Here is a 20,949-nt window from a genome sequence, read left to right as displayed (position 1 = left end):
TGGAACAAGACAAGAAACGGAATTGGCCTTAGTAGAGTTAGTTGATCAGAATCCATTAATCAGAATAATGAAATTGTAACTTCCCAGTGTGCGAAGGGCAACCAATTTGCTTCACCTATGAGAGCAGCGTCTGATAGTGTATGTCGTGAATATTATTAATATTCTCTGTCCATCTAGGTGTTTGTACTATGTCCATTACCTGAAACCCTGGGCACACGGGAGAACAAGAGAACGTTCAGTAGAGACGGGAGACAACATTCTGCCTCAGAGTTGGAGTCGTTCACCGTGATTCCATGTCACGTTCCAATGCAACTGGCTCTCCCAATCCCTCCACCTTCATCTTGTTGGGCATCCCTGGCCTGGAGGGGGCCCATGTCTGGATCGCCATCCCCTTCAGTGTGATGTACGCCATCGCCTTCTTGGGTAACTTTACCATCATGCTCATTGTGAAGATGGAACCAAGTCTCCATGGGCCCATGTACTATTTCCTCTGCATGCTGGCTGCCACTGACCTGGTCCTGTCCACATCCACTGTACCCAAAATGCTGAGCATCTTCTGGTTCAATGACCGAGAGATAAATTTCAGTGCCTGTCTCACCCAGATGTTCTTCATTCACTGCTTCACTGCAATGGAATCGGGAATCTTTGCATCCATGGCGTTGGATCGCTATGTGGCCATCTGCAATCCTCTGAGACATTCCACCATCCTGACCAACCCCATTGTGGGCAAGATTGGCCTGGCCATGTTGCTGCGTGGTGGCTTGATCACATTGCCCTGTCCCTTGCTGGCGAGGCTTTGGCCATATTGCAGAACCAATGTCATGCTTCATACATGCTGTGAGCACACAGCAGTAGTGAATCTGGCTTGTGCTGACATTCGCATCAGTAGCTACTACGGCCTCTTTGTAGCAGTCCTTCTCTTGGGTCTTGACGTGCTTTATATAGCTGTGTCATATACCCTGATACTCAGGGCCATCTTCAGTCTCCCCACCAAGGACGCCAGACTTAAGACTTTTGGGACCTGTGGTTCCCACCTCTGTGCCATCTTAGCCTTTTACATCCCAGGTCTCTTCTCTGTCCTCACATACCGGTTTGGCCAGAGTGTGGCTTTGCATTTCCATGTTCTCTTTGCTAATGTGTGTCTCCTGTTCCCCCCGATGCTGAACCCCATTATCTATGGGGTGAGGACAAAACATATCCGGGACAGGCTGCTCCGGCTCTTTACTCAGAAAGGGACCTAAAGTTTTCTTGTGATACTTTGGCTCTCAGATGGAGGACTGGGCAAAGCTGGCTGGAGACATGCTGCTGGACCCTCTTCCCTGATCCACTTGCCTGGTCATTCAAGGACACATTAATCACTTTCCTGAATTTATTTTGTACTATCAGTGTGACACATTGGGGTATCTTTCTGTGTGTATCTCATGGAATGGACCTTTCTAATTTCTGTTAATTGGTCCCCTAAGGAATCATCTCCTGATTCACATCTTCCACCAAGGACCCTCACCTGTTCCTAAAATGGCTCCACACCTGCCGCTTGGTTCTCCTCCGCTACCTCTGTCACTCACTTGATTATATCCATGTCACTCCTCCCCCAGAGAAACTTAAAGGGAGCCATTCCAGATGTTGATAGGTGTGACGCTGTGCATGATTCAAGGAGCTACTTCAGCACTCAAAAACTCTCATTTTTTGGCAGATAACTTGGCAATTAACTGAAATGAGTACTGTATCTCATTCCTATATCAAAGAGGAAAAACAAATATAAGACCCATTCACTTCTAGTACAAACACGTTCTTACATCTTGTGGAAAGTTTTGCTTAGGTTTAAAAATTTAATGTATACTTTTCATTTGTTACGAACACTGTGGGAAGACTCCTGGGATAAATCTCAGCTCTGAGAGGGCTGTGGGGCCTAGTGCACTACAGCGGAGCAGAGAGGTAGAGATATCCCGGCTCTATAACACCATGACCATTCTGAGGAAGCCCAGTGGTCCACCTTGTCCAGTCTTCCAACACTAGCCAATACGAAGGGATTCAGAAGGAATTAATGGAATATAGGCATCATAAAGGGATTCATCACCTATCACCCACTAACATGTTCTGGAAAACCGACATTATGGACACATGGACCGTGTTGTTGGATCCCTGCCCACCCTGCCTAATACCCGTTGATGGCCTTATTGTCCAGGTATTTACACTTGGCCTTCACAGTCAAAGGGTTTCACAAGTTGACTGTTGAAAAAATTATGTGATTCGCTTCTTTTTAATCTGATGCCCTTTAATTTCATTGGCTGACCCCTAGTTTTTATATGGTGTGCATAAGTAAACAACATATCCTTATTCACTTTTTCCACACCACTCATGATTTTATAAACCTCTATCATATTCCCCCTTAGTCTCTTGTTTTCTAAAATGAAAAGTCCACGTTTTTTTAATCCCTTTTCATTAAAACAGGTCAGGATCCGTTCTCAACCCCTAATAATTTTTGTTGCATTTTTCTGGACCAAGGACAGGGTTGTCCCATTACTCAGTGAAGAGGGAACAATACAATATGAGATACTGTAGAATAGGTAGAGGTGCTTAATGATGTCTTTGTTTCAATTTTCACCAGGAAGAGTGGTAGTAATTAGGCGGTTGGCATAGTGAATGCCTGTGAAAATAAAGTAGGAAAATAGGAAAAGAACATGTCAACAATTGCTTAGGAAAAGCTAGATGTTTTCGAGTCACCATGGCCTGATGCAGGGCATCTTAAAATACTTTTCCCTACTCTGTTCACTCCCTCCGGGGTACCTGGCATTGGCCACTGTCAGCAGACAAGATACTGGGCTAGATGGACCTTTGATCTGACCCTGTCTGGCCATTCTTGTGTTCTTATAACTTCTTAGGTGAGGCAGAAACCCTGCTGGGATTCCACAGAGATGGACTTAAGCATCCTGGGATAGCTGTCTTCTGGTACTGCACAGAACTTCTCCAGACAATTCCTGCAGCCTGGGGCATCCCTCCTCTGCTCAGGAGGAGCTGAGTGAGTGCAGGACTTTGGATCTTTGAAGGCCAGGAATGGTGTTCTTTGACAGCACCTCGCCTATACAATTGTAAAGGAAGCCCAGAGAAGGGGCACGTGAAGGGCTCTGGGCTGGGCAGTTTGTTCCCTGACCTTCAGAGCTCACAGAGGGGGGCTCTGGGCCTGGGGAAAGAGAAGAACTCACCTGTCTGGAAGTCTGTCCTAGTCTACGCATGTTTTGTCCCATCTTCGCCACTGCTGAAGCTGAGAGCATAAGAATGGCCAGACGGGGTCAGACCGAAGATCCATCCAGCCCAGTGTCTTGTCTACCCACAGTGGCCAATGCCAGATGCCCCAGAGGGAGGGAACACAGCAAAGAGACCCATCCGGGCTAATCCTGAGCTGGAAAAAATGGCCGGGTGCCACTAAAGTGGCCCCCATTGACGCCAGCTGGAGATCCAGCCCAGGGCAGCCAATGGAAAAAGAGACTAGATCTGAACCATTTCTGCTGACTGCGCATTGCCTGCTGACTGGCTGCAGTAGGGGAGCGGTGAGAAAGTGAAGGGGGATTTTCATGAGTGAGATTGGATGGCTCAGTCCTGATGGCCGTGGCGCCGTGCTGGCTAACTGGTCCCTTGGAGGGAATCTCTGCAGACAGGCACCATGGAGCAAACCCACGAGGCTCAGCTGCTGTCCCTGGACTTAGAGGCAGCCCCTGTTATTCAGAGATGCTGTGAGTTGGCCTGGTGTGAAGGATATAGAATCCTAGAATCCTAGAATCCCAGGGTTGGCAGAGACCTCAGGAGTCATCGAGTGCAGCCCCCTGCCCAAAGCAGGACCAACCCCGACTCAGTCATCCCAGCCAGGGCTTGGTCAAGCTGGGACTTAAACACCTCTAGGGATGGAGAATACACCCCCTCCCTAGGGAACCCAGCCCAGTGCTTCTGGTGAAATAGTTTTTCCTAATATTCAACCTAGACCTCCCCCATTGCAAATTAGGACATTTGCTCCTTGTTCTGTCACCACTGAGAACGGCTTCTCTCCAGCCTCTTTGGAACAATCCCACCCTTCCCCCTTCCCCTCTGCAGGAAGTTGAAGGCTGCTAGCAAATTCCCCCTCACTCTTCTCTTCTGCAGACTAAACAAGCCCAAATCCATCAGCCTCTCCTCGTAGGTCACGTGTTCCAGCCCCCTCATCATTTTTGTTGCCCTCCGCTGAACCGTCTCCAATTCATCCACATCATATGCAAACTTCTTTTACGCTTCTGTACCAGTGACAATGGACTCAGTCAATAATAGAATTTCCACTCCATGCATCTGACGAAGTGGGTCTTTGCCCATGAAAGCTTATGCTCCAATAAATCTGTAAGGGTATGTCTACACTAGCCCCCTAGTTCGAAGTAGGGAGGCTAATATAGGCATTCGAAGTTGCAAATCAAGCCTGGGATTTAAATATCCCGCGCTTGATGTGAATCTTCCCAACTGGTCGTTATTTTTTGAAATTTACAAGTCCGGACAAACTGCCCGCGTCTACACGCGGCAGGGACCCAGTAGTTCGAATTAAAGCCCTAAATCGAACTACCTGTTATTCCTCCTGAAACTGTTTTATCATGTGCTGGCTTGGGGTGTCCTTGTCCCATCCTGGTGGAAGGTATTTACATGTTCCGTGGGAGTTAGCCATGCTAGCCATACTGCATCGAGTTCATGTCCCAGACACTCACTTGCCGAGAAAAAACATCTGCTTTTGAGAAGGTCTCTCTGTTACTCATAGCAACACTCTTGCTCACTTTGGTTCAGGTCTCAGACCTTTCACTAGGCCCTGCCTCTGCTCTACCCCTTCTCTGAGGCCACCCCCTTCTCACTGCATCACCCTGCCTCCCCCATCCTCACTCACCTTCACCAGGCTGGAGTAGGGAGTTGGGGTGCAAGCTCCGGTCTTGGCCAAAGTGTTCAGAGTATGGGAGGGCTCAGGGTGGGTGATGTTGGTCCAGGAGGGGTCCTACTTTGAAGTAGGAATAAGATCCTCCTGAAAAGGGCGCTTTTTCTGGAGGATCGGGGCCAGTGTAGACGCTCTTTTCCGGCTTTTCTAAAAGCCGGAAAAAAGCGGCAGACATTTTTATTTAAATGCCACGGGGGATATTTAAATCCCCCTCGTATTTCCCTATTGCGATTTCAAAAATTACCATGCCCCTTCTGGAAAAGGGGCCAATGTAGACGAGCCCCTAAAGTATATATTGGGTTGGGAGATGAGTGAAGGACAGTGTGGCTGTGTCTAGATTACATGCCTCTGTCGGCAGAGGCATGTAGATTAGACACATAGGCAAAGTCAAATGAAGCCGCGATTTAAATGATCGCGGCTTCATTTAAATTTACATGGCTGCCGCGCTGAGCCGACAAACAGCTGATCAGCTGTTTGTCAGCTCAGCGCGATAGTCTGGATGCTCCCCTGTCGACATCAAAGCCCTTTGTCGCCAGCTCCATTATTCCTCGTGGGATGAGGTTTACCGGAACGGCCGACAAAGGGCTTTGATGTCGGCAGGGGAGCGTCCAGACTAGCGCGCTGAGCGGACAAACAGCTGATCATCTGTTTGTCGGTTCAGCGCGGTAGCTATGTAAATTTAAATGAAGCCGCGATCATTTAAATCGTGGCTTCATTTGACTTTACCAAACAAACAAATCTACATGGCTCTGTCGACGGAGCCATGTAGTTTAGACGTACCCTGTGTGTTTGTGAGAATGACAGACACATTCAGTGTGTAAGAGTGACTGAGATTTGTATTGTTGAGCTCCCTCCATACCCTTCTCTCTGTGTGGAGATGGGGTACAGAAGAGGGGGGAGGAGGGACACCCCGACATCAGTGCCCCTCCCTTCTCTCTCTCACTCCCTGCACACAAGCAGAAGGTAAGTGCATTATAAGTTCTACCTCATGCCCAAATACCCTCACCTCATGTCCTTCCCGCTCCTTCTCTGAGGCCCCGCCCATGCTCCCCCCTTCTCTGAGGCCTTACCCTGCTCACTCTGTCCCCCTTCACCTCTCTTCCTCACTCACTTTCACCAGGCTGGAGTTGGGGTGCAGGCTCTGGTCTTAGGCTAAAGGGTTCAGAGAGTGGGAGGGGCTCCGGGCTTAGCCCAGGGTAGGAGCTTGGGATCCAGATGAGTTTCAGGGGGCAAGTGCTGGGAAGGAGTTTGGGAGCAGAGAGACTCATATCTGGGGCAGGAGAGGGTTCAGGGCTGGTAAAGGGGTTCAGGAAGCAGTCTCTGGCTGGGCACCTTTGAACTGAGACTCCTTCCAGGTGATGGAGCAGTGGGGTTAAGGCAGGCTTACCGCTGCCCTGGCCCTGCACCACTCCTGAAAGGAGCTGGCATGTACAGCAACGGCTCCATGGCCCCATGTGCTGCCCTTCAGTTACAGGCACGGAGCCCACAGCTTCTCCTGGCCACGGTTCCCCGTTACTCATCAATGGCAGCTGCAGGAGCGGTGTCTGCAGGCCAGGACAGCATGTGGAGACCCCCAGCTCTGCCTCTCTTAGGGCTGCAGGGACAGGCCAGCCAGGACCAGGAGCAGCAGTTACCATGGGGATAATGACTGCAGCCATGGCAGGTTCGGCATTTCACAACTCACTCCTCATTTAAGCATCAGAGACCAGTCAAAACCCAAAACTAACCCACTTTGCGATCAGTACAAGAAGTAACAACCACCCCCCACAAGTGGTTGAGAGCAGCCTTCAACTTCCTGAATAGGGTTCCAAAGAGGATGGAGAGAGGCTGTTCTCATGGGTGGCAGAAGCAGAACAAGGAGCAATGGTCTCAAGTTGAGGTGGGAGAGGTCTAGTTTGAATATTAGAAGAAAAGATTTCCCTAGGGGCGGGATGAAGCATGGGGATGGTTTCCCTAGGGAGGAGGTGGAATCTCCATCTCCAGAAGTTTCAAAGTCCTGGTTTGACCAAGCCCTGCCTGGGATGACTGAGTTGGGTTGATCCTGCTTTGGGCAGGGGCTGGACTCGATGACTCCTGAGGTCTATGCCCATTCTGGGATTCTAGGATTCTGTGATTCACGTGATGGTTCCCTGTTCTGTTCATTCCCTATGGAGCACCTGCCATTGGCCAATGAAGGAAGACGGGACACAGGGCTAGATGGACCTGTGGCCTCACCCCGTAGGGACGTTCTTCTGTTCGTATCGTTCTCCTCACACTGAGGGAGCGGCAGACTGGGTCATAAACTCACCCCATCAGGGTTCTGACCAGGGCAAAATGGCACCGCTCGGGTTCTTCGGCAGGAGAACTGGAGGAGAGGGGGTGGGGAAATGGCTGAAGACCATCTACTGCTGGTCCATGAGTGGCTAGTGAAAGCGTCTGTGTAACTGCATCAGGGTGTGTCCCTGCCTGTGTGTGGCTACGTGGGCACGGCCTAGAGAGGATCATGACGTGGCAGCTCCACAGTGTGATGGTGGGTGAGGTCTCAGCACCTCCATCTTGTCCCCGGGGAAGTCCGTCATCTCTACCCAGTGGAGAGGCCCTGCTAGACTTTGAGTCCTTTCCTCTCTGGTCGCATGCAGTGACTGATGGAGAGAGAGTGGTCACAGCAGGGAATCCAGGACTACGGGGTTCTGTGAGCTAATCACTATGATCATGGCCGTGTCAGGTCACCCTATGCCTCTGTTTACCTCCCTGTATAATGGGGACATGCTCCTAGTCGCTTTCCTCCTTAGGGGTTTTGGGGATCCTTCCGTGCTGCAGAAGGTTCTCCTGTCTGCCCTTGGTCATCTTTCTCCAGATCTCTCTGTCTACAGTCTACCGAGCCATCTTGGCATTTACATGGTATCAGACCCTGAGGGCAGCTAACGTCAACCCAAATTCTCTTACTAATCAACAGCATTTTTTCCATACACACAAAGGCACAGAGCAGCCAATTCTGCTCTGACTTGGCAGAGAGCCCAGGAGTTCTCCTCCCCCCTTGAGACGATGCCTTAATTACTGTTAACTCCAGAGCTGGATGAACACCAGGGAGGTGCCGGCAGCCTGGTCTCCCACCTATTAACATGCAGATCTCTTCTCCGCTGGAGGCCGAGTGAACCCCCCTGGGACTGCCCAGAGCTGGGTTATAACCAGTGCTCACCTCGGTGTCGGTTCTCGGCGTGGGACACTGCTGCAGATGCGGGGCTGAGAGACATGCAGGACGCGGCTGCCTGAGGAAGAGTCTGAGGGAAGACACGTCCCTCTCAGCACTCACAGGTACTAGCTCTAGCTGAGGGGCTCCCCTCCTCTGCAGACCCAATGAAATGTTTGTTCACTACGAAGGAAAGTGCTTTCCACTCTGCACAGCCACCCATTACCCAGGGCCTTTGCCACAGGGCGTGTGTGCACCAGTGTCACTGGCCAAACTGTCCCGCTTGGCTGTGCGCCCTCAGCCAATGGCCTCCAGCCCCGAGGAGGCGCATTTCCACGGCCCAGGGATGGCAGGAATTAGCATGTTTATACTGCAAAGCAAAGTCTGATGCCTTGGCCTGTGGTTTGCTCAGACTCCACTGAGGCAAAAGCTCTCTTTGTGCAGGAACTGGGTGAAGACCTCAGGAGCTAACAATGTGTTAATGCCCAGAGACTGTCGCCTCCTCCCCTTGCTTTGCAGGGCTCTGCTGGTTAATGGGGAAGAGAATCAGTTAGAATCATAAAATCGCACAGCTGGAACAGGCCTCAGGAGTCATCGAGTCCAGCCCCCTGCCCAAAGCAGGACCAACCCAACTCAATCATCCCAGCCAGGGTTTTGTCAAGCTGGGACTTAAAAACCTCTAGGGATGAAGATTCCCTCCCCCCCCCTTCCTAGAGAACCCATCCCAGCATTTCTCCTCCCTCCCATTCACCTTGGTCTCTCAGGACAGGACAAGAAGCAAAGGGCTGAAATTGCAGCAAGGGAGGTTTACGTTGGACAATTGGAAAAACTTCCTACCTGTCAGGGTGCTGAAACACTGGAATAAGTTGCCTGGGGGGGTGTGGAATCTGCATCACTGGAGACATTTGGGAGCTGGTTGGATTGACATCTCTCAGGGATGATCTAGACGGTGTTTGGTTCTGCATGAGGGCAGGGACTGGACTTGAAGAGCTCTCAAGGTCCCTTCTAGATCTAGTGTTCTATGATTTTAGCTCCCACCACAGCGGGATGTGGGTGATCTATGCCGCTAGGAGACCCTCTGTCCTTTTTGAACGTACTGTCTACTCTGAAGCACCAGGGCAGCCCTGCTGTAGCATTTCAATGTAGACAAGCCCCCAAGTCGATCTTACAGAAAAGCATCGAATCCACATCTGCAAGTGTGTGCGGCTGGAGAATCCACCCCTTCCCTTGCAGTTTGTCCCAGTGGCTAATCCCCCAGTTTAGGCAGCTAATGGCGATTTGGCCACATCATCGCACTGGGAGCTCCCGATGAACTGCAGGGCCAGAGAATGCTCATAGGGAAGAGAGTCCTTGCAGTGCTTGTAGCAAGCAGTTTGCTGCGACTGAGAGAGGGGACAGGTCCTGGCTTGGAGAAGGCATTCAAGGGAAAGCTCTGTCTGTAAAAAGCAGCAGCTTGATGTGTGGACCACTTGTTTCAGTGCCTGATGGACAGACATTATCTGTTAGCACTGACTGCAATGACTGGATTTAGAAAGATCCAATGTGGATGGGTGAGGAGAGGTCTCAGAGGGATGAGGATTATTTCAGATGAGGCAGAAAAAGCCAGAGAATTGGAGCAGTCTGAGAATCAAGTGACTGTATGCAACCTGCCTCTTGGGAAGTCAATATGTTTGGGGCAGGAGTGTTCCCAGGTTGATGATGGATTTAAAAGTAGCTAAGTAGTTTCAGGAACCAACTAGAGAGAGAGAGAGAATAGCAAATAAAAGGAAATAACTTTTCCTTATTCATTTTTCCCATACCAGTCATGATTTAATAGTCCTCTATCATACACCCGCTTAGTCTTCTCTTTTCTAAACTGAAATTTCCAAATCTTTTTAATCGCTCCTCATATGGGACCTTTTCCAAACTTTTAATAATTTTTGTTGCCCTTTTCTGAACCTTTTCCAGTTCCAAGATATCTTTTTTTGAGATGAGGCGACCGCATCTGTACACAGTATTCAAGATGCGGGAGAACCGTGGTTTTATAGAGAGGAAATACAATATATTTTGTCATACTCTCCATGGGTATGTCTACACTACCCTCCTAGTTCGAACTAGGAGGGTAATGTAAGCATACCGCACTTGCAAATGAAGCCCGGGATTTGAATTTCCCGGGCTTCATTTGCATAAGCGGGGAGCCGCCATTTTTAAATCCCCGCTGCTTCGAACCCCGTGTAGCGCGGCTACACGGGGCTCAAACTAGGTAGTTCGGACTAGGTTCCTATTCTGAACTACCATTACTCCTCATGAAATGAGGTGTATCGGTAGTTCAGAATAGGCACCCTAGTCCGAACTACCTAGTTCGAGCCCCGTGTAGCCGCGCTGCACGGGGTTCGAAGCAGCGGGGATTTAAAAATGGCGGCTCCCCGCTTATGCAAATGAAGCCCGGGAAATTCAAATCTCGGGCTTCATTTGCAAGTGCGGTATGCCTACATTACCCCGCTAGTTCGAACTAGCGGGGTAGTGTAGACATACCCTATCTCATTTTAAATGATTCCTAACCCTCTAGTAGCTGTTTTGACTGCCGCTGCACAGTGAGTGGATGTTTTCAGAGAACTATCCACAATGACTCCAAGATCTCTCTCTAGAGTAGTTGCAGTTAAATTAGTCCTCATTATATTATATATATCGTTGGGATTATTTTTTCCAATGTGCATTACTTTACATTTATCAACATTGAATTTAATTTGACATTTGGTTGTTCAATCAACAGATTTAGTCACTTAGTTTGGTGAGGGCTTTTTGAAGCTCTTCACAGTCTGCTTAGTCTTCGCTATGTTCAGCAGTTTGGTATCATCCGCAAATTTTGCCACTTCACTGTTTACCTCTTTCTCTAGATCATTAAGAAATAAATTGAATAGGATTGGTCTTAGAACAGACAGTTGGGGGACCCCACTAGTTACCTCTCTTCACCCAAACAACTTACAATTTATTCCTACCCTTTGGGTACGTCTAGACTACCGGGTTTTGTAAGCTGCTTTGTCGACAGAACCCTGTAGTCTAGACACAACCCTACAGGCAATAACACCTTCTGTCGACAGAACTCTGTCGACAGAAGGTGTTATGCCTCGTAAAATGAGGTATACCAGCGTCGACAGAACTGCTGAGTTCTGTCGACGTTATGTCGACAGAACTCAGCGGTAGTGTAGATGCTTGTATAGTTTTGTCGATAAAAGTCCACTTTTGTCGACAAAACTCAGTAGTCTAGACACACCCTTTGTTTCCTGTCTTTTAACCAGTTCTCAATGCATGAAAGCAACTTTCCTCTTCTCCCATGATAACTTACTTTACTTAACAGCCTTTACTTAACAGACCTTGTCAAAGCCTTTCTGGAAATATAAGTACTCTATATCTACTGGATTCCCCTTGTCCACATGTTTGCTGATCCCCTCAAACGCATGATTTCCCTTTACATGATTTTCCAAATTTCAAAATGAAGCACTATTCTGACAAGTCCCTCAACCCCTGTGGAACAATGGATTCACAGGTGCCGAAATAGTGTGCCCATTATTTCAAAATATATTTTGAAACAACGGGGGCATTTAAAGATGCAGAATTGCGATTTTAGGATACCTCTGCTATACCGATATAGCCCCACTGTCCAGATGTAGACTAATTATGGTTTTTTTTCTCCCCCCCTCCTTTCTTTTTCTGCTTTAAATTTGGGGTTTCTATCCCTGTTGCTTCACTCATCTGAAGTGGGTTGTGCCCACAAAATCATAGAATCATAGAACCATAGGACAGGAAGGGACCTCAAGAGGTCATCGAGTCCAGCCCCCCGCCCTCAAGACAGGACCAAGCTCCATCTACACCATCCCTGACAGATGTCTATCTAACCTGTTCTTAAATATCTCCAGAGAGGGAGATTCTACCACCTCCCTTGGCAATTTATTCCAATATTTGACCACCCAGACAGTTAGGAATTTTTTCCTAATGTCCAATCTAAACCTCCCCTGCTGCACTTTAAGCCCATTACTCCTTGTCCTGTCCTCAGAAACCAAGAGGAACAAATTTTTTCCTTCCTCCTTGTGACACCCTTTTAGATATTTGAAAACCGCTATCATGTCCCCCCTTAATCTTCTTTTTTCCAAACTAAACAAGCCCAGTTCATGAAGCCTGGCTTCATAGGTCATGTTCTCTAGACCTTTAATCATTCTTGTCGCTCTTCTCTGTACCCTTTCCAATTTCTCCACATCTTTCTTGAAATGTGGCGCCCAGAACTGGACACAGTACTCCAGCTGAGGCCTAACTAGTGCAGAGTAGAGCGGCAGAATGACTTCACGAGTTTTGCTTACAACACACCTGTTGATACAACCTAGAATCATATTTGCTTTTTTTGCAACAGCATCACACTGTTGACTCATATTCAACTTGTGGTCCACTATGACCCCTAGGTCCCTTTCTGCCATGCTCCTTCCTAGACAGTCGCTTCCCATCTTGTATGTATGGAACTGATTGTTCCTTCCTAAGTGGAGCACTTTGCATTTCTCTTTATTAAACCTCATCCTGTTTACCTCTGACCATTTCTCTAACTTGCTAAGGTCATTTTGAATTATGTCCCTATCCTCCAAAGAAGTCGCAACCCCACCCAGTTTGGTATCATCTGCAAACTTAATAAGCGTACTCTCTATCCCAATAGCTACATCATTGATGAAGATATTGAACAGGACGGGTCCCAAAACAGACCCTTGAGGAACTCCACTTGTTATCCCTTTCCAGCAGGATTTAGAACCGTTAACAACAACTCTCTGACTACGGTTATCCAGCCAATTATGCACCCACCTTATCGTGGCCCTATCTAAGTTATCTTTGCCTTGTATATCAATAAGAATATCATGCGAGACCGTATCAAATGCCTTACTAAAATCTAGGTATATGACATCCACCGCTTCTCCCTTATTCACAAGGCTCATTATCTTATCAAAGAAAGCTATCAGATTAGTTTGGCATGACTTGTTCTTCACAAACCCATGCTGGCTATTCCCTATCACTTTATTACTTTCCAAGTGTTTGCATATGATTTCCTTAATTACCTGCTCCATTATCTTCCCTGGGACAGACGTTAAACTAACCGGTCTATAGTTTCCTGGGTTATTCCCTTTTTTATAGATGGGCACAATATTTGCCCTTTTCCAGTCTTCTGGAATCTCCCCTGTCTGCCATGATTTTTCAAAGATCATAGCTAAAGGCTCAGATACCTCCTCTATCAGCATCTATTGAGCATCTCCGCCATTTCCAAGTTTCCTGTTACTGCTTCTCCCTCCTCACTAAGCAGTGGGCCTACCCTGTCCTTGGTCTTCCTCTTGCTTTTAATGTATTTATAAAAGGTCTTCTTGTTTCCCTTTATGCCTGTAGCTAGTTTGATCTCATTTTGTGCCTTTGCCTTTCTAATCTTGCCCCTGCATTCCCGTGTTGCTTGCCTATATTCCTCCTTTGTTAGTTGTCCTAGTTTCCATTTTTTATATGACTCCTTTTTTATTTTGAGATCATGCAAGATCTCCTTGTTAAGCCAAGCTGGTCTTTTGCCATATTTTCTATCTTTCCTACACAGCGGAATTGTTTGCTTTTGGGCCCTTAACAACGTCCCTTTGAAATACTTCCAACTCTCCTCAGTTGTTTTTCCCTTCAGTCTTGCTTCCCATGGGACCTTACCTACAAGGTCTCTGAGCTTATCAAAATCTGCCTTCCTGAAATCCATTACCTCAATTGTGCTGGTCTCCCTTCTACCTTTCCTTAAGATCATGAACTCTATTATTTCGTGATCACTGTCCCCTATACTGTCTTCCACTTTCAAGTTCTCAACTAGTTCCTCCCTATTTGTTAAAACCAAATCCAGAACAGCTTCTCCTCTGGTAGCTTTTTCAACCTTCTGAAACAGAAAGTTGTCTCCAATGCAGTCCAGAAACTTTTTGGATAGCCTGTGCCTCGCTGTGTTAGTTTCCCAACATATGTCTGGATAGTTGAAGTCCCCCATCACCACCAAATCTTGGGCTTTAGATAGTTTTGTTAATTGTTTAAAAAAGGCCTCATCCACCTCTTCCACCTGGCTAGGTGGCCTGTAGTAGACTCCTAGCATGATATCACCCTCGTTTTTTACCCCTTTTAGCTTAACCCAGAGACTCTCTACACAGCTATCTCCTATGTTCATCTCCACTTCAGTCCAAGTATGTACATTTTTAATATACAAGGCAACCCCTCCTCCCTTTTTTCCCTGTCTGTCCTTCCTGAGCAAGCCGTACCCTTCCATACCAACATTCCAATCATGCATCCCATCCCACCAGGTTTCTGTAATACCAATGATATCATAGTTGTATTTATTGGTTAGCAATTCCAGTTCTTCCTGCTTATTACCCATACTTCTCGCATTTGTATATAGGCATCTAACATACTGATTTTATCTTGCCTCCCTGTTGTGCCCTGACCCTCCTTGATATCATAAGATTTTGATGTTATGGGTTTGGACCATCTGCACATGCGCAGAACGATCTGCGCATGTGCAGATCGCCAGACAGTATGGCGAGCCCCGTGGATCGGTGAGCCCTGTATATATCTATCCCCCTAAACTCCCTCTATCTATCTATCTATCTATCTATCTATCTATCTATCTATCTATCTATCTATCTATCTATCTATCTATCTATCTATCTATCTATCTATCTATCTATCTATCTATCTCTAAGGGCACATTTAAACAGTAACATTATTCCAAAATAACAAAGACCATGCCTACACATCAAGCCATTATTTCAAAATAATGTTGAGCTGGAGGATTTTTATTCCAAATTCTGTAACCCTCATTTCACGAGGAATAATTGAAGTCAAAGGAAGAGTGCACTTCCTTTGACTTCTGGCTCTGTAGACACCGCCAAAAGCTGAATTAAACTATTTGTACTTCAGCTACACAATTGTTGTAGTTGAATTTGCGTAGTTTAGTTTGACTTTTGTCCTCCTGTGTAGATATATCCTAAAGTGCTACAAGACAATTCTTTTTTTTTTCTTTTTTTTTTCTTTTTTAGTTTCATTCCACACTTTTCAGGCTTTACACATATAACAACCTCCCCCATTCTCAGAACTTGTCCTGGAACTCCCTTTTCTATCTGCTGTGTTCTTGGGTAAACAAGACTAAGCACGTATTCAAAGTCGATTATTCCCCCACCATATTCCTTACGCATTCAAACATTATGTTCCTTTGGGGCACTGCTGTGAAGAACCAGGTGTTTCCATAGAGACTAAAAGAATGAGGTCCAGATCTTTTCTATGGTGTGTGTTTTAGTTGGGCTGTTTTCCTCTGATACCCATCTTGGCAAGAATTTCATCTCAAAGGGGTAGACCTTACTGTTTAAGGCCTGGTCTACACTAGGACCTTAGCCCGTAAGTTCTAATTTGTAAGTGATACATCCAAACTACCAAGTCCAAAATAATGTTAACGTGGATTCTCTGGTTCCACGTATTCAAACTTATTGGCCTTTGGGAGGCCTCCCGCAGCTTCCTAGCGTTCTCCCTGCGCTTCTGTGTCCGAGGTAGCACATTCATATTAATGGAGCCTGCCTTGCACTCTGTTCAATTCTTCCTCGTTGGAAGTCATAGAACTTCGAATTTGTAAAATCGGGTACCCAGAATTCGAAGTTAGTAAATTCGGACTCATCTCCTAGTATTGCTTTTTACCCAAGAACACTTATGCCCTAAGAATTCTGTCAGTCTCTAAGGTGCCAGAGACCTCTCCGTTCTTTTGGTAAAGATTTGATTTTTTTCCAATCACATATTTTTATCAGGCAGGTGCATAGGGAATTCCCAAGAGCATGGACCCCCTATGCCCCGCTCCCAATGCAGCAATCCAGACCCATATTTCCAGCTGGTGCCTTTTAAGGTATCCCCCACAAGACCTGCAGGAATGACTGACACGTAGAACAATATGAGAAACAGAACTGGCATTAGTAGAGTTAGTTGTTCATAATCCATTACTCTGAATAATGAAAATGTAATTTCCCAGTGTACAAAGGGAAGCCGAATTGCTTCACCCATGAGAGTAGCCTCCAGTGGTTTATGTCATTTATCTTGTTAATATTATGTATCCATCTAGGCTTTTGTACTGCGTCCAACACCTTAGACGCCAGGCACACGGGAAGACAAGAGAACCTACAGAACAGACAGGAGACGACGTTCTGCCTCGGAGTTCGAGACGTTCACCGTGATTCCATGTCACATTCCAATGCAACTGGCTCCCCCAATCCCTCCACCTTCATCTTGTTGGGCATCCCTGGCCTAGAGGCAGCCCATGTCTGGATCTCCATCCCCTTCAGTGTGATGTACGCCATCGCTTTCTTCGGTAACCTCACCATCATGTTCATTGTGAAGATGGAGCCGAGTCTCCATGGGCCCATGTACTATTTCCTCTGCATGCTGGCTGCCACTGATGTGGTTCAGTCCACATCAACTGTACCCAAAATGCTGAGCATCTTCTGGTTCAATGACCGAGAGATAAATTTCAGTGCATGTCTCACCCAGATGTTCTTCATTCACTGCTTCCTTGCAGTGGAGTCTGGGATCTTCGTGGCCATGGCCTTGGATCGCTACGTGGCCATCTGCAATCCCCTGAGACATTCTACCATTCTGACTACCCCCATTGTGAGCAAGATCGGCCTGGCCATGTTGCTGCGTTGTGGCTTGATCACATTGCCCTGTCCCTTGCTGGCGAGGCAGTGGCCATATTGCAGAACCAACGTCATCCTTCATACTTGCTGCGAGCACACAGCCGTGGTGAGTCTGGCCTGCACCGACATCCGCATCAGTAGCTACTATGGCCTCTTTGCGGCCATCTTGCTGATGGGTCTTGACGTGCTTTCTATAGTTGTGTCGTATACCCTGATACTCAGGGCCATCTTCAGCCTCCCAACCAAGGACGCCAGACTTAAGACTTTTGGGACTTGTGGCTCCCACCTCTGTGCCATCTTAGCTTTTTACATCCCATGTTTCTTCTCTGTCCTCACATACCGGTTTGGTCACAATGTGGCTTTGTATTTCCATGTTCTCTTTGCTAATGTGTGCCTCCTGCTTCCCCCCATGCTGAACCCCATCATCTATGGGGTGAGGACCAAACAGATCCATGACAGGCTGCTGCATTTCCTTATCCATAAAGGAACCTAAAGTTTTCTCTTCCTACATTATCTCTCAGATGGAGGACTATGCAAAGCTGGCTGGAGACATGATGCCAGTCTCTCTTCCCTGAACCATTTGCCTGGACATTCACGGAGACATTAATCCCTTTCCTGATCTTATTTTGTAGTATCAATGTGACACCGTGGGGAATCCTTCTGTGTGCATGTCCTGGAATGGACACCTTTCTCACTTTTGTTACTTTGTGCTCTAAGGCCACATCTCATGGCCCACATCTTCCACCAAGGACCTGCACCTCCCCTGACTCTTCCTAACAAGGCTGCATCCCTGCCACTTGGCTGTCCTCTCCTCCCACTGTTACTCACTTGATTATGTACATGTCACTCCTCCCTCAGTGAAACTTCAAGAGAGCCATTCCAGATGTTGATAGGCGTGACATTGTTATCCGTGATTCAAGGAGCTACTTTGGCACTCAAAAACTCTTTTTTTTTACATATAACTTAGCAATTAAGTAAAATGAGTGCTGTATCTCATTCCTATTTTAAAGGAAAGAAAAACAACTAGTTAGTGAGGGAATTTGAGGGAACACTTGGAGGGACACTTCAAGGACTACTTGAGGTCTCTTCACATCAGGACGCATCTTCGTCTCCGTCGGCAGACAGAAGACTAACCATTGGAAGCCTGCCTAGTGTCACTCAAGAGCCACACTCAACTTCAGTAATTATCAAGGGTGGAGGTGTTTTACTAACCTGTTGCAGACATGTGTCAGTGCTTGAGACTAAGTAGTTTAGCTTTAAGTGAAAGCACTCTTGTGTTATCCTGTTTGTACCACCCATCTATCGGTCGGACAACAGTGTCTCCCCTTAATGATTTCCTGACACCACCTTGCAGACAGTAAAAGTTACCGAGAGGTTTGTGTTGAAAGAACCCGGGTAACAGATTTTAGAGGCCCAAGCGAAGATGGTTGAGAGGAAGGAGACGGTTGGTACAAACAGTTGGCAATTTTTCCACTGCAATAGGAGGTAAAAGAAGACGGGAAGGGGCTCCCTACAAGTGCCCATGTCACAGTTTGTGAGCTCATCATAGAATACTTGGAGTGAAAGAGACCTCGAGAGGTCGAGTCCAGTCCCCTGCCCTCACGGCAAACAGATGCTGTCAATCCAGGTTTTCAGTCCTTCCTTTCAAACAAGCTTTAACCCAAGGCACTTTCCCCTTGATTCTTATGGCCTTTATGCGTACGGATCTGGCAGCCACTCGAATAAGAGATATTGTAGAGATAGCAAAGCAGGCTGATGAGGTTCAAAAAGACCTTCACACTCCTAAAAAGAAACCGGAGAAGATGGCTGCCATAACCACCCCAAATAGCACTCAGGGAAAGGAGAGGGGAGACAGACCTCTTAACGGGTGAGGCAGAACCCCTGACCCATGGTGAGGGGACATTTGGAAGCGGCTCTTGAAATACGAGTCAAAGGAAGCAATAGACAGTCTGCCTAACCCTGAGCTCCTAGCAAAGCTGGCAGAACACAATTAAATACGGATGAATGGGGGAGATTCACTGTTTATGTGAAGTTTGCAGGAGGGGCCCTCGGACAGAATTTACTGGTAGACTCAGGTGCCACATATTCCTTGATTATACACAAAAAAATACCCTGTCTGGACCTCCAGCTGGAGTCTTCGAGTCCAACCCCTGCCCAAAGCAGGACCAACCCCAACTCAATCTTCCTAGCCTGGGCTTGATCAAACCAGGACTTCGAAACTTCTAGAGATGAAGATTACCCATCTCCCTAGGGAAACCCACTTCATCCCGCCCCTAGGGAAATCTTTTCTTCTAATATTCAAACTAGACCTCTCCCACCTCAACGTAAGTCCATTGCTCCTTGTTCTGTTTCTGCCACCCCTGAGAACAGCCTCTCTCCATCCTCTTTGGAACCCCATTCAGGAAGTTGAAGGATGCTCTCAAATCCCCCCTCACTCTTCTCTTCCCTCAGCCTCTCCTCGTAGGTCATGTGCTCATCATTTTCCTTGCCCTCCACATGACTCTCTACAATGCGTCCCCATCCTTTCTGTAGTGGGGCCCCCAAATTAGACACAATACTCCAGATGTGGCCTCACCAGAGCCAAATAAAGGGGAATAATCAATTCTCTAGATCTGCTGGCAACGCTCCTCCTAAAGCACCCTAAGGGATCCCTCTTCTGTCATCCATTCCCAGCTTCTGACAAACAGAAGCTACGGACAACATCTCTACTTATCCTCATTAATAGCCATTGATGGACCGAACCTCCACGAATTCATCGTGATGTAGTGGGTCTAGTACAAGGCAGAGTTGATCTGCACAGTGCAGACACGGCTGATAGTGGTCAAAAACCAGCTGATTGGGATCTACCAGTAGATCTTGGAGCCTCTGACAGGGGATCCCAACTGGTTTGGCCGGGAAGCTATCCAATGCTGGCACTTCAGTTGCCCCTCCCTCTACTGTTATGCCCGTCCTGCCCGCTGCCTTGAAGCTGCCCCCTGGGAGCCTCCTGCTTGTTGTGAGGCATGTGGGAGGGAGAAGGGGATGTCAGGGTGTCCTTCCTCCCCCCCCCCCACTGCTGAACCCCACCTCCACATGGAGAGAAGGGGGTGGAGGAAGCTTGACAATGCAAATCTCTGTCACTCTCACACCGTGTGTGTCTCTGCCATTCTCACAAACACGCAGGGTCCTTCTCTCATCTCCAGACCTAACACACCTGTGCAGGGTGGTTGTTATATTCTACTGCTCGCAAAGTGGGTTAGTTTTGGGTTTTGACTGGTCTCTGATGCTTAAATGTAATTGTTTGAGGAGTGAGTTGTGAAATGCCGAACCTGCCATGGCTGCAGTCATTATCCCCATGGTAACTGCTGCTCCTGGTCCTGGCTGGCATGTCCCTGCAGCCCTAAGAGAGGCAGAGCTGGGGGTCTCCACATGCTGTCCTGGCCTGCAGACACCGCTCCTGCAGCTGCCATTGATGAGTAACAGGAAACCGTGGCCAGGAGAAGCTGTGGGCTCCGTGCCTGTACCTGAAGGGCAGCACATGGGGCCATGGAGCCGTTGCTGTACATGCCAGCTCTTTTGAGGGGTGGTGCAGGGCCAGGGCAGGAGTAAGCCTGAATTAACTCCGCTGTTCCACCACCCAGACACCATCTCAGTTAAATGGTGCCCAGACAGAGCTTGCTTCCTGAACCTCTTTCATAGCTCTGAACCCCCTCCTGCACCCAATCTTGTGCCCCAGACATGAGTCCCCCTGCTCCCAAACTCCTCCCCAGAGCTCGCACTCTGAAACTCCTCCTGGACCAATAGCACCCACCCTGGGTTAAACCCAGAGCCCCTCCCATACTCCAAACTTATGAAGATGGCATCAAGATGTAAGCCAACTGCAGCTACCTATTTTACATAGCTGGAGTTGTGTACTTTAAACCAACCCTCCAGGTCTTGTGTGGACCTGGCCTAATGCAGAGGCAGTGTGTCCAGGGCCCTCTTTAGGCTTTGGACATACAGACCCAGGTGTTTCAATATTGTCGTATTACGCACAGGTGTTCAGTGTATGTTTAACACTTTGGCTGTGTCTAGACTACATGCCTCTGTCGGCAGAGGCATGTAGATTAGACACATTGGCAAAGGTAAATGAAGCCGCAATTTAAATTATCGCGGCTTCATTTACATTTACATGG

General features: G+C 47.6%; 2 protein-coding genes across 2 annotated transcripts; both read left to right on the top strand.

The window, feature by feature from the left end:
* The first annotated feature begins 293 nt into the window (after positions 1–293).
* LOC102451208 (olfactory receptor 52M1-like) lies at positions 294–1,241 on the top strand. Its single transcript, XM_006131057.2, has one exon. The coding sequence runs from the start codon at positions 294–296 to the stop codon at positions 1,239–1,241; it is 948 nt and encodes a 315-aa protein (XP_006131119.2).
* Positions 1,242–16,340: 15,099 nt separating this feature from the next.
* LOC102450973 (olfactory receptor 52M1-like) lies at positions 16,341–17,288 on the top strand. The gene has a single exon (XM_075923280.1). It carries the CDS (start codon positions 16,341–16,343, stop codon positions 17,286–17,288), a length of 948 nt encoding a protein of 315 aa, XP_075779395.1.
* Positions 17,289–20,949: the final 3,661 nt, after the last annotated feature.

This window comes from Pelodiscus sinensis, chromosome 1, assembly GCF_049634645.1.
Source record: "Pelodiscus sinensis isolate JC-2024 chromosome 1, ASM4963464v1, whole genome shotgun sequence".
NCBI lineage: Eukaryota > Metazoa > Chordata > Testudines > Trionychidae > Pelodiscus > Pelodiscus sinensis.
The sequence above is the reverse complement of the archived record's forward strand: the minus strand, read 5'-3'. Positions and strand labels throughout refer to the sequence as shown.

Excerpts from the sequence above, each read along its gene's own strand:
- LOC102451208 (XM_006131057.2), top strand. The coding sequence starts at position 294 with ATGTCACGTTCCAATGCAACTGGCTCTCCCAATCCCTCCACCTTCATC.
- LOC102450973 (XM_075923280.1), top strand. The coding sequence starts at position 16,341 with ATGTCACATTCCAATGCAACTGGCTCCCCCAATCCCTCCACCTTCATC.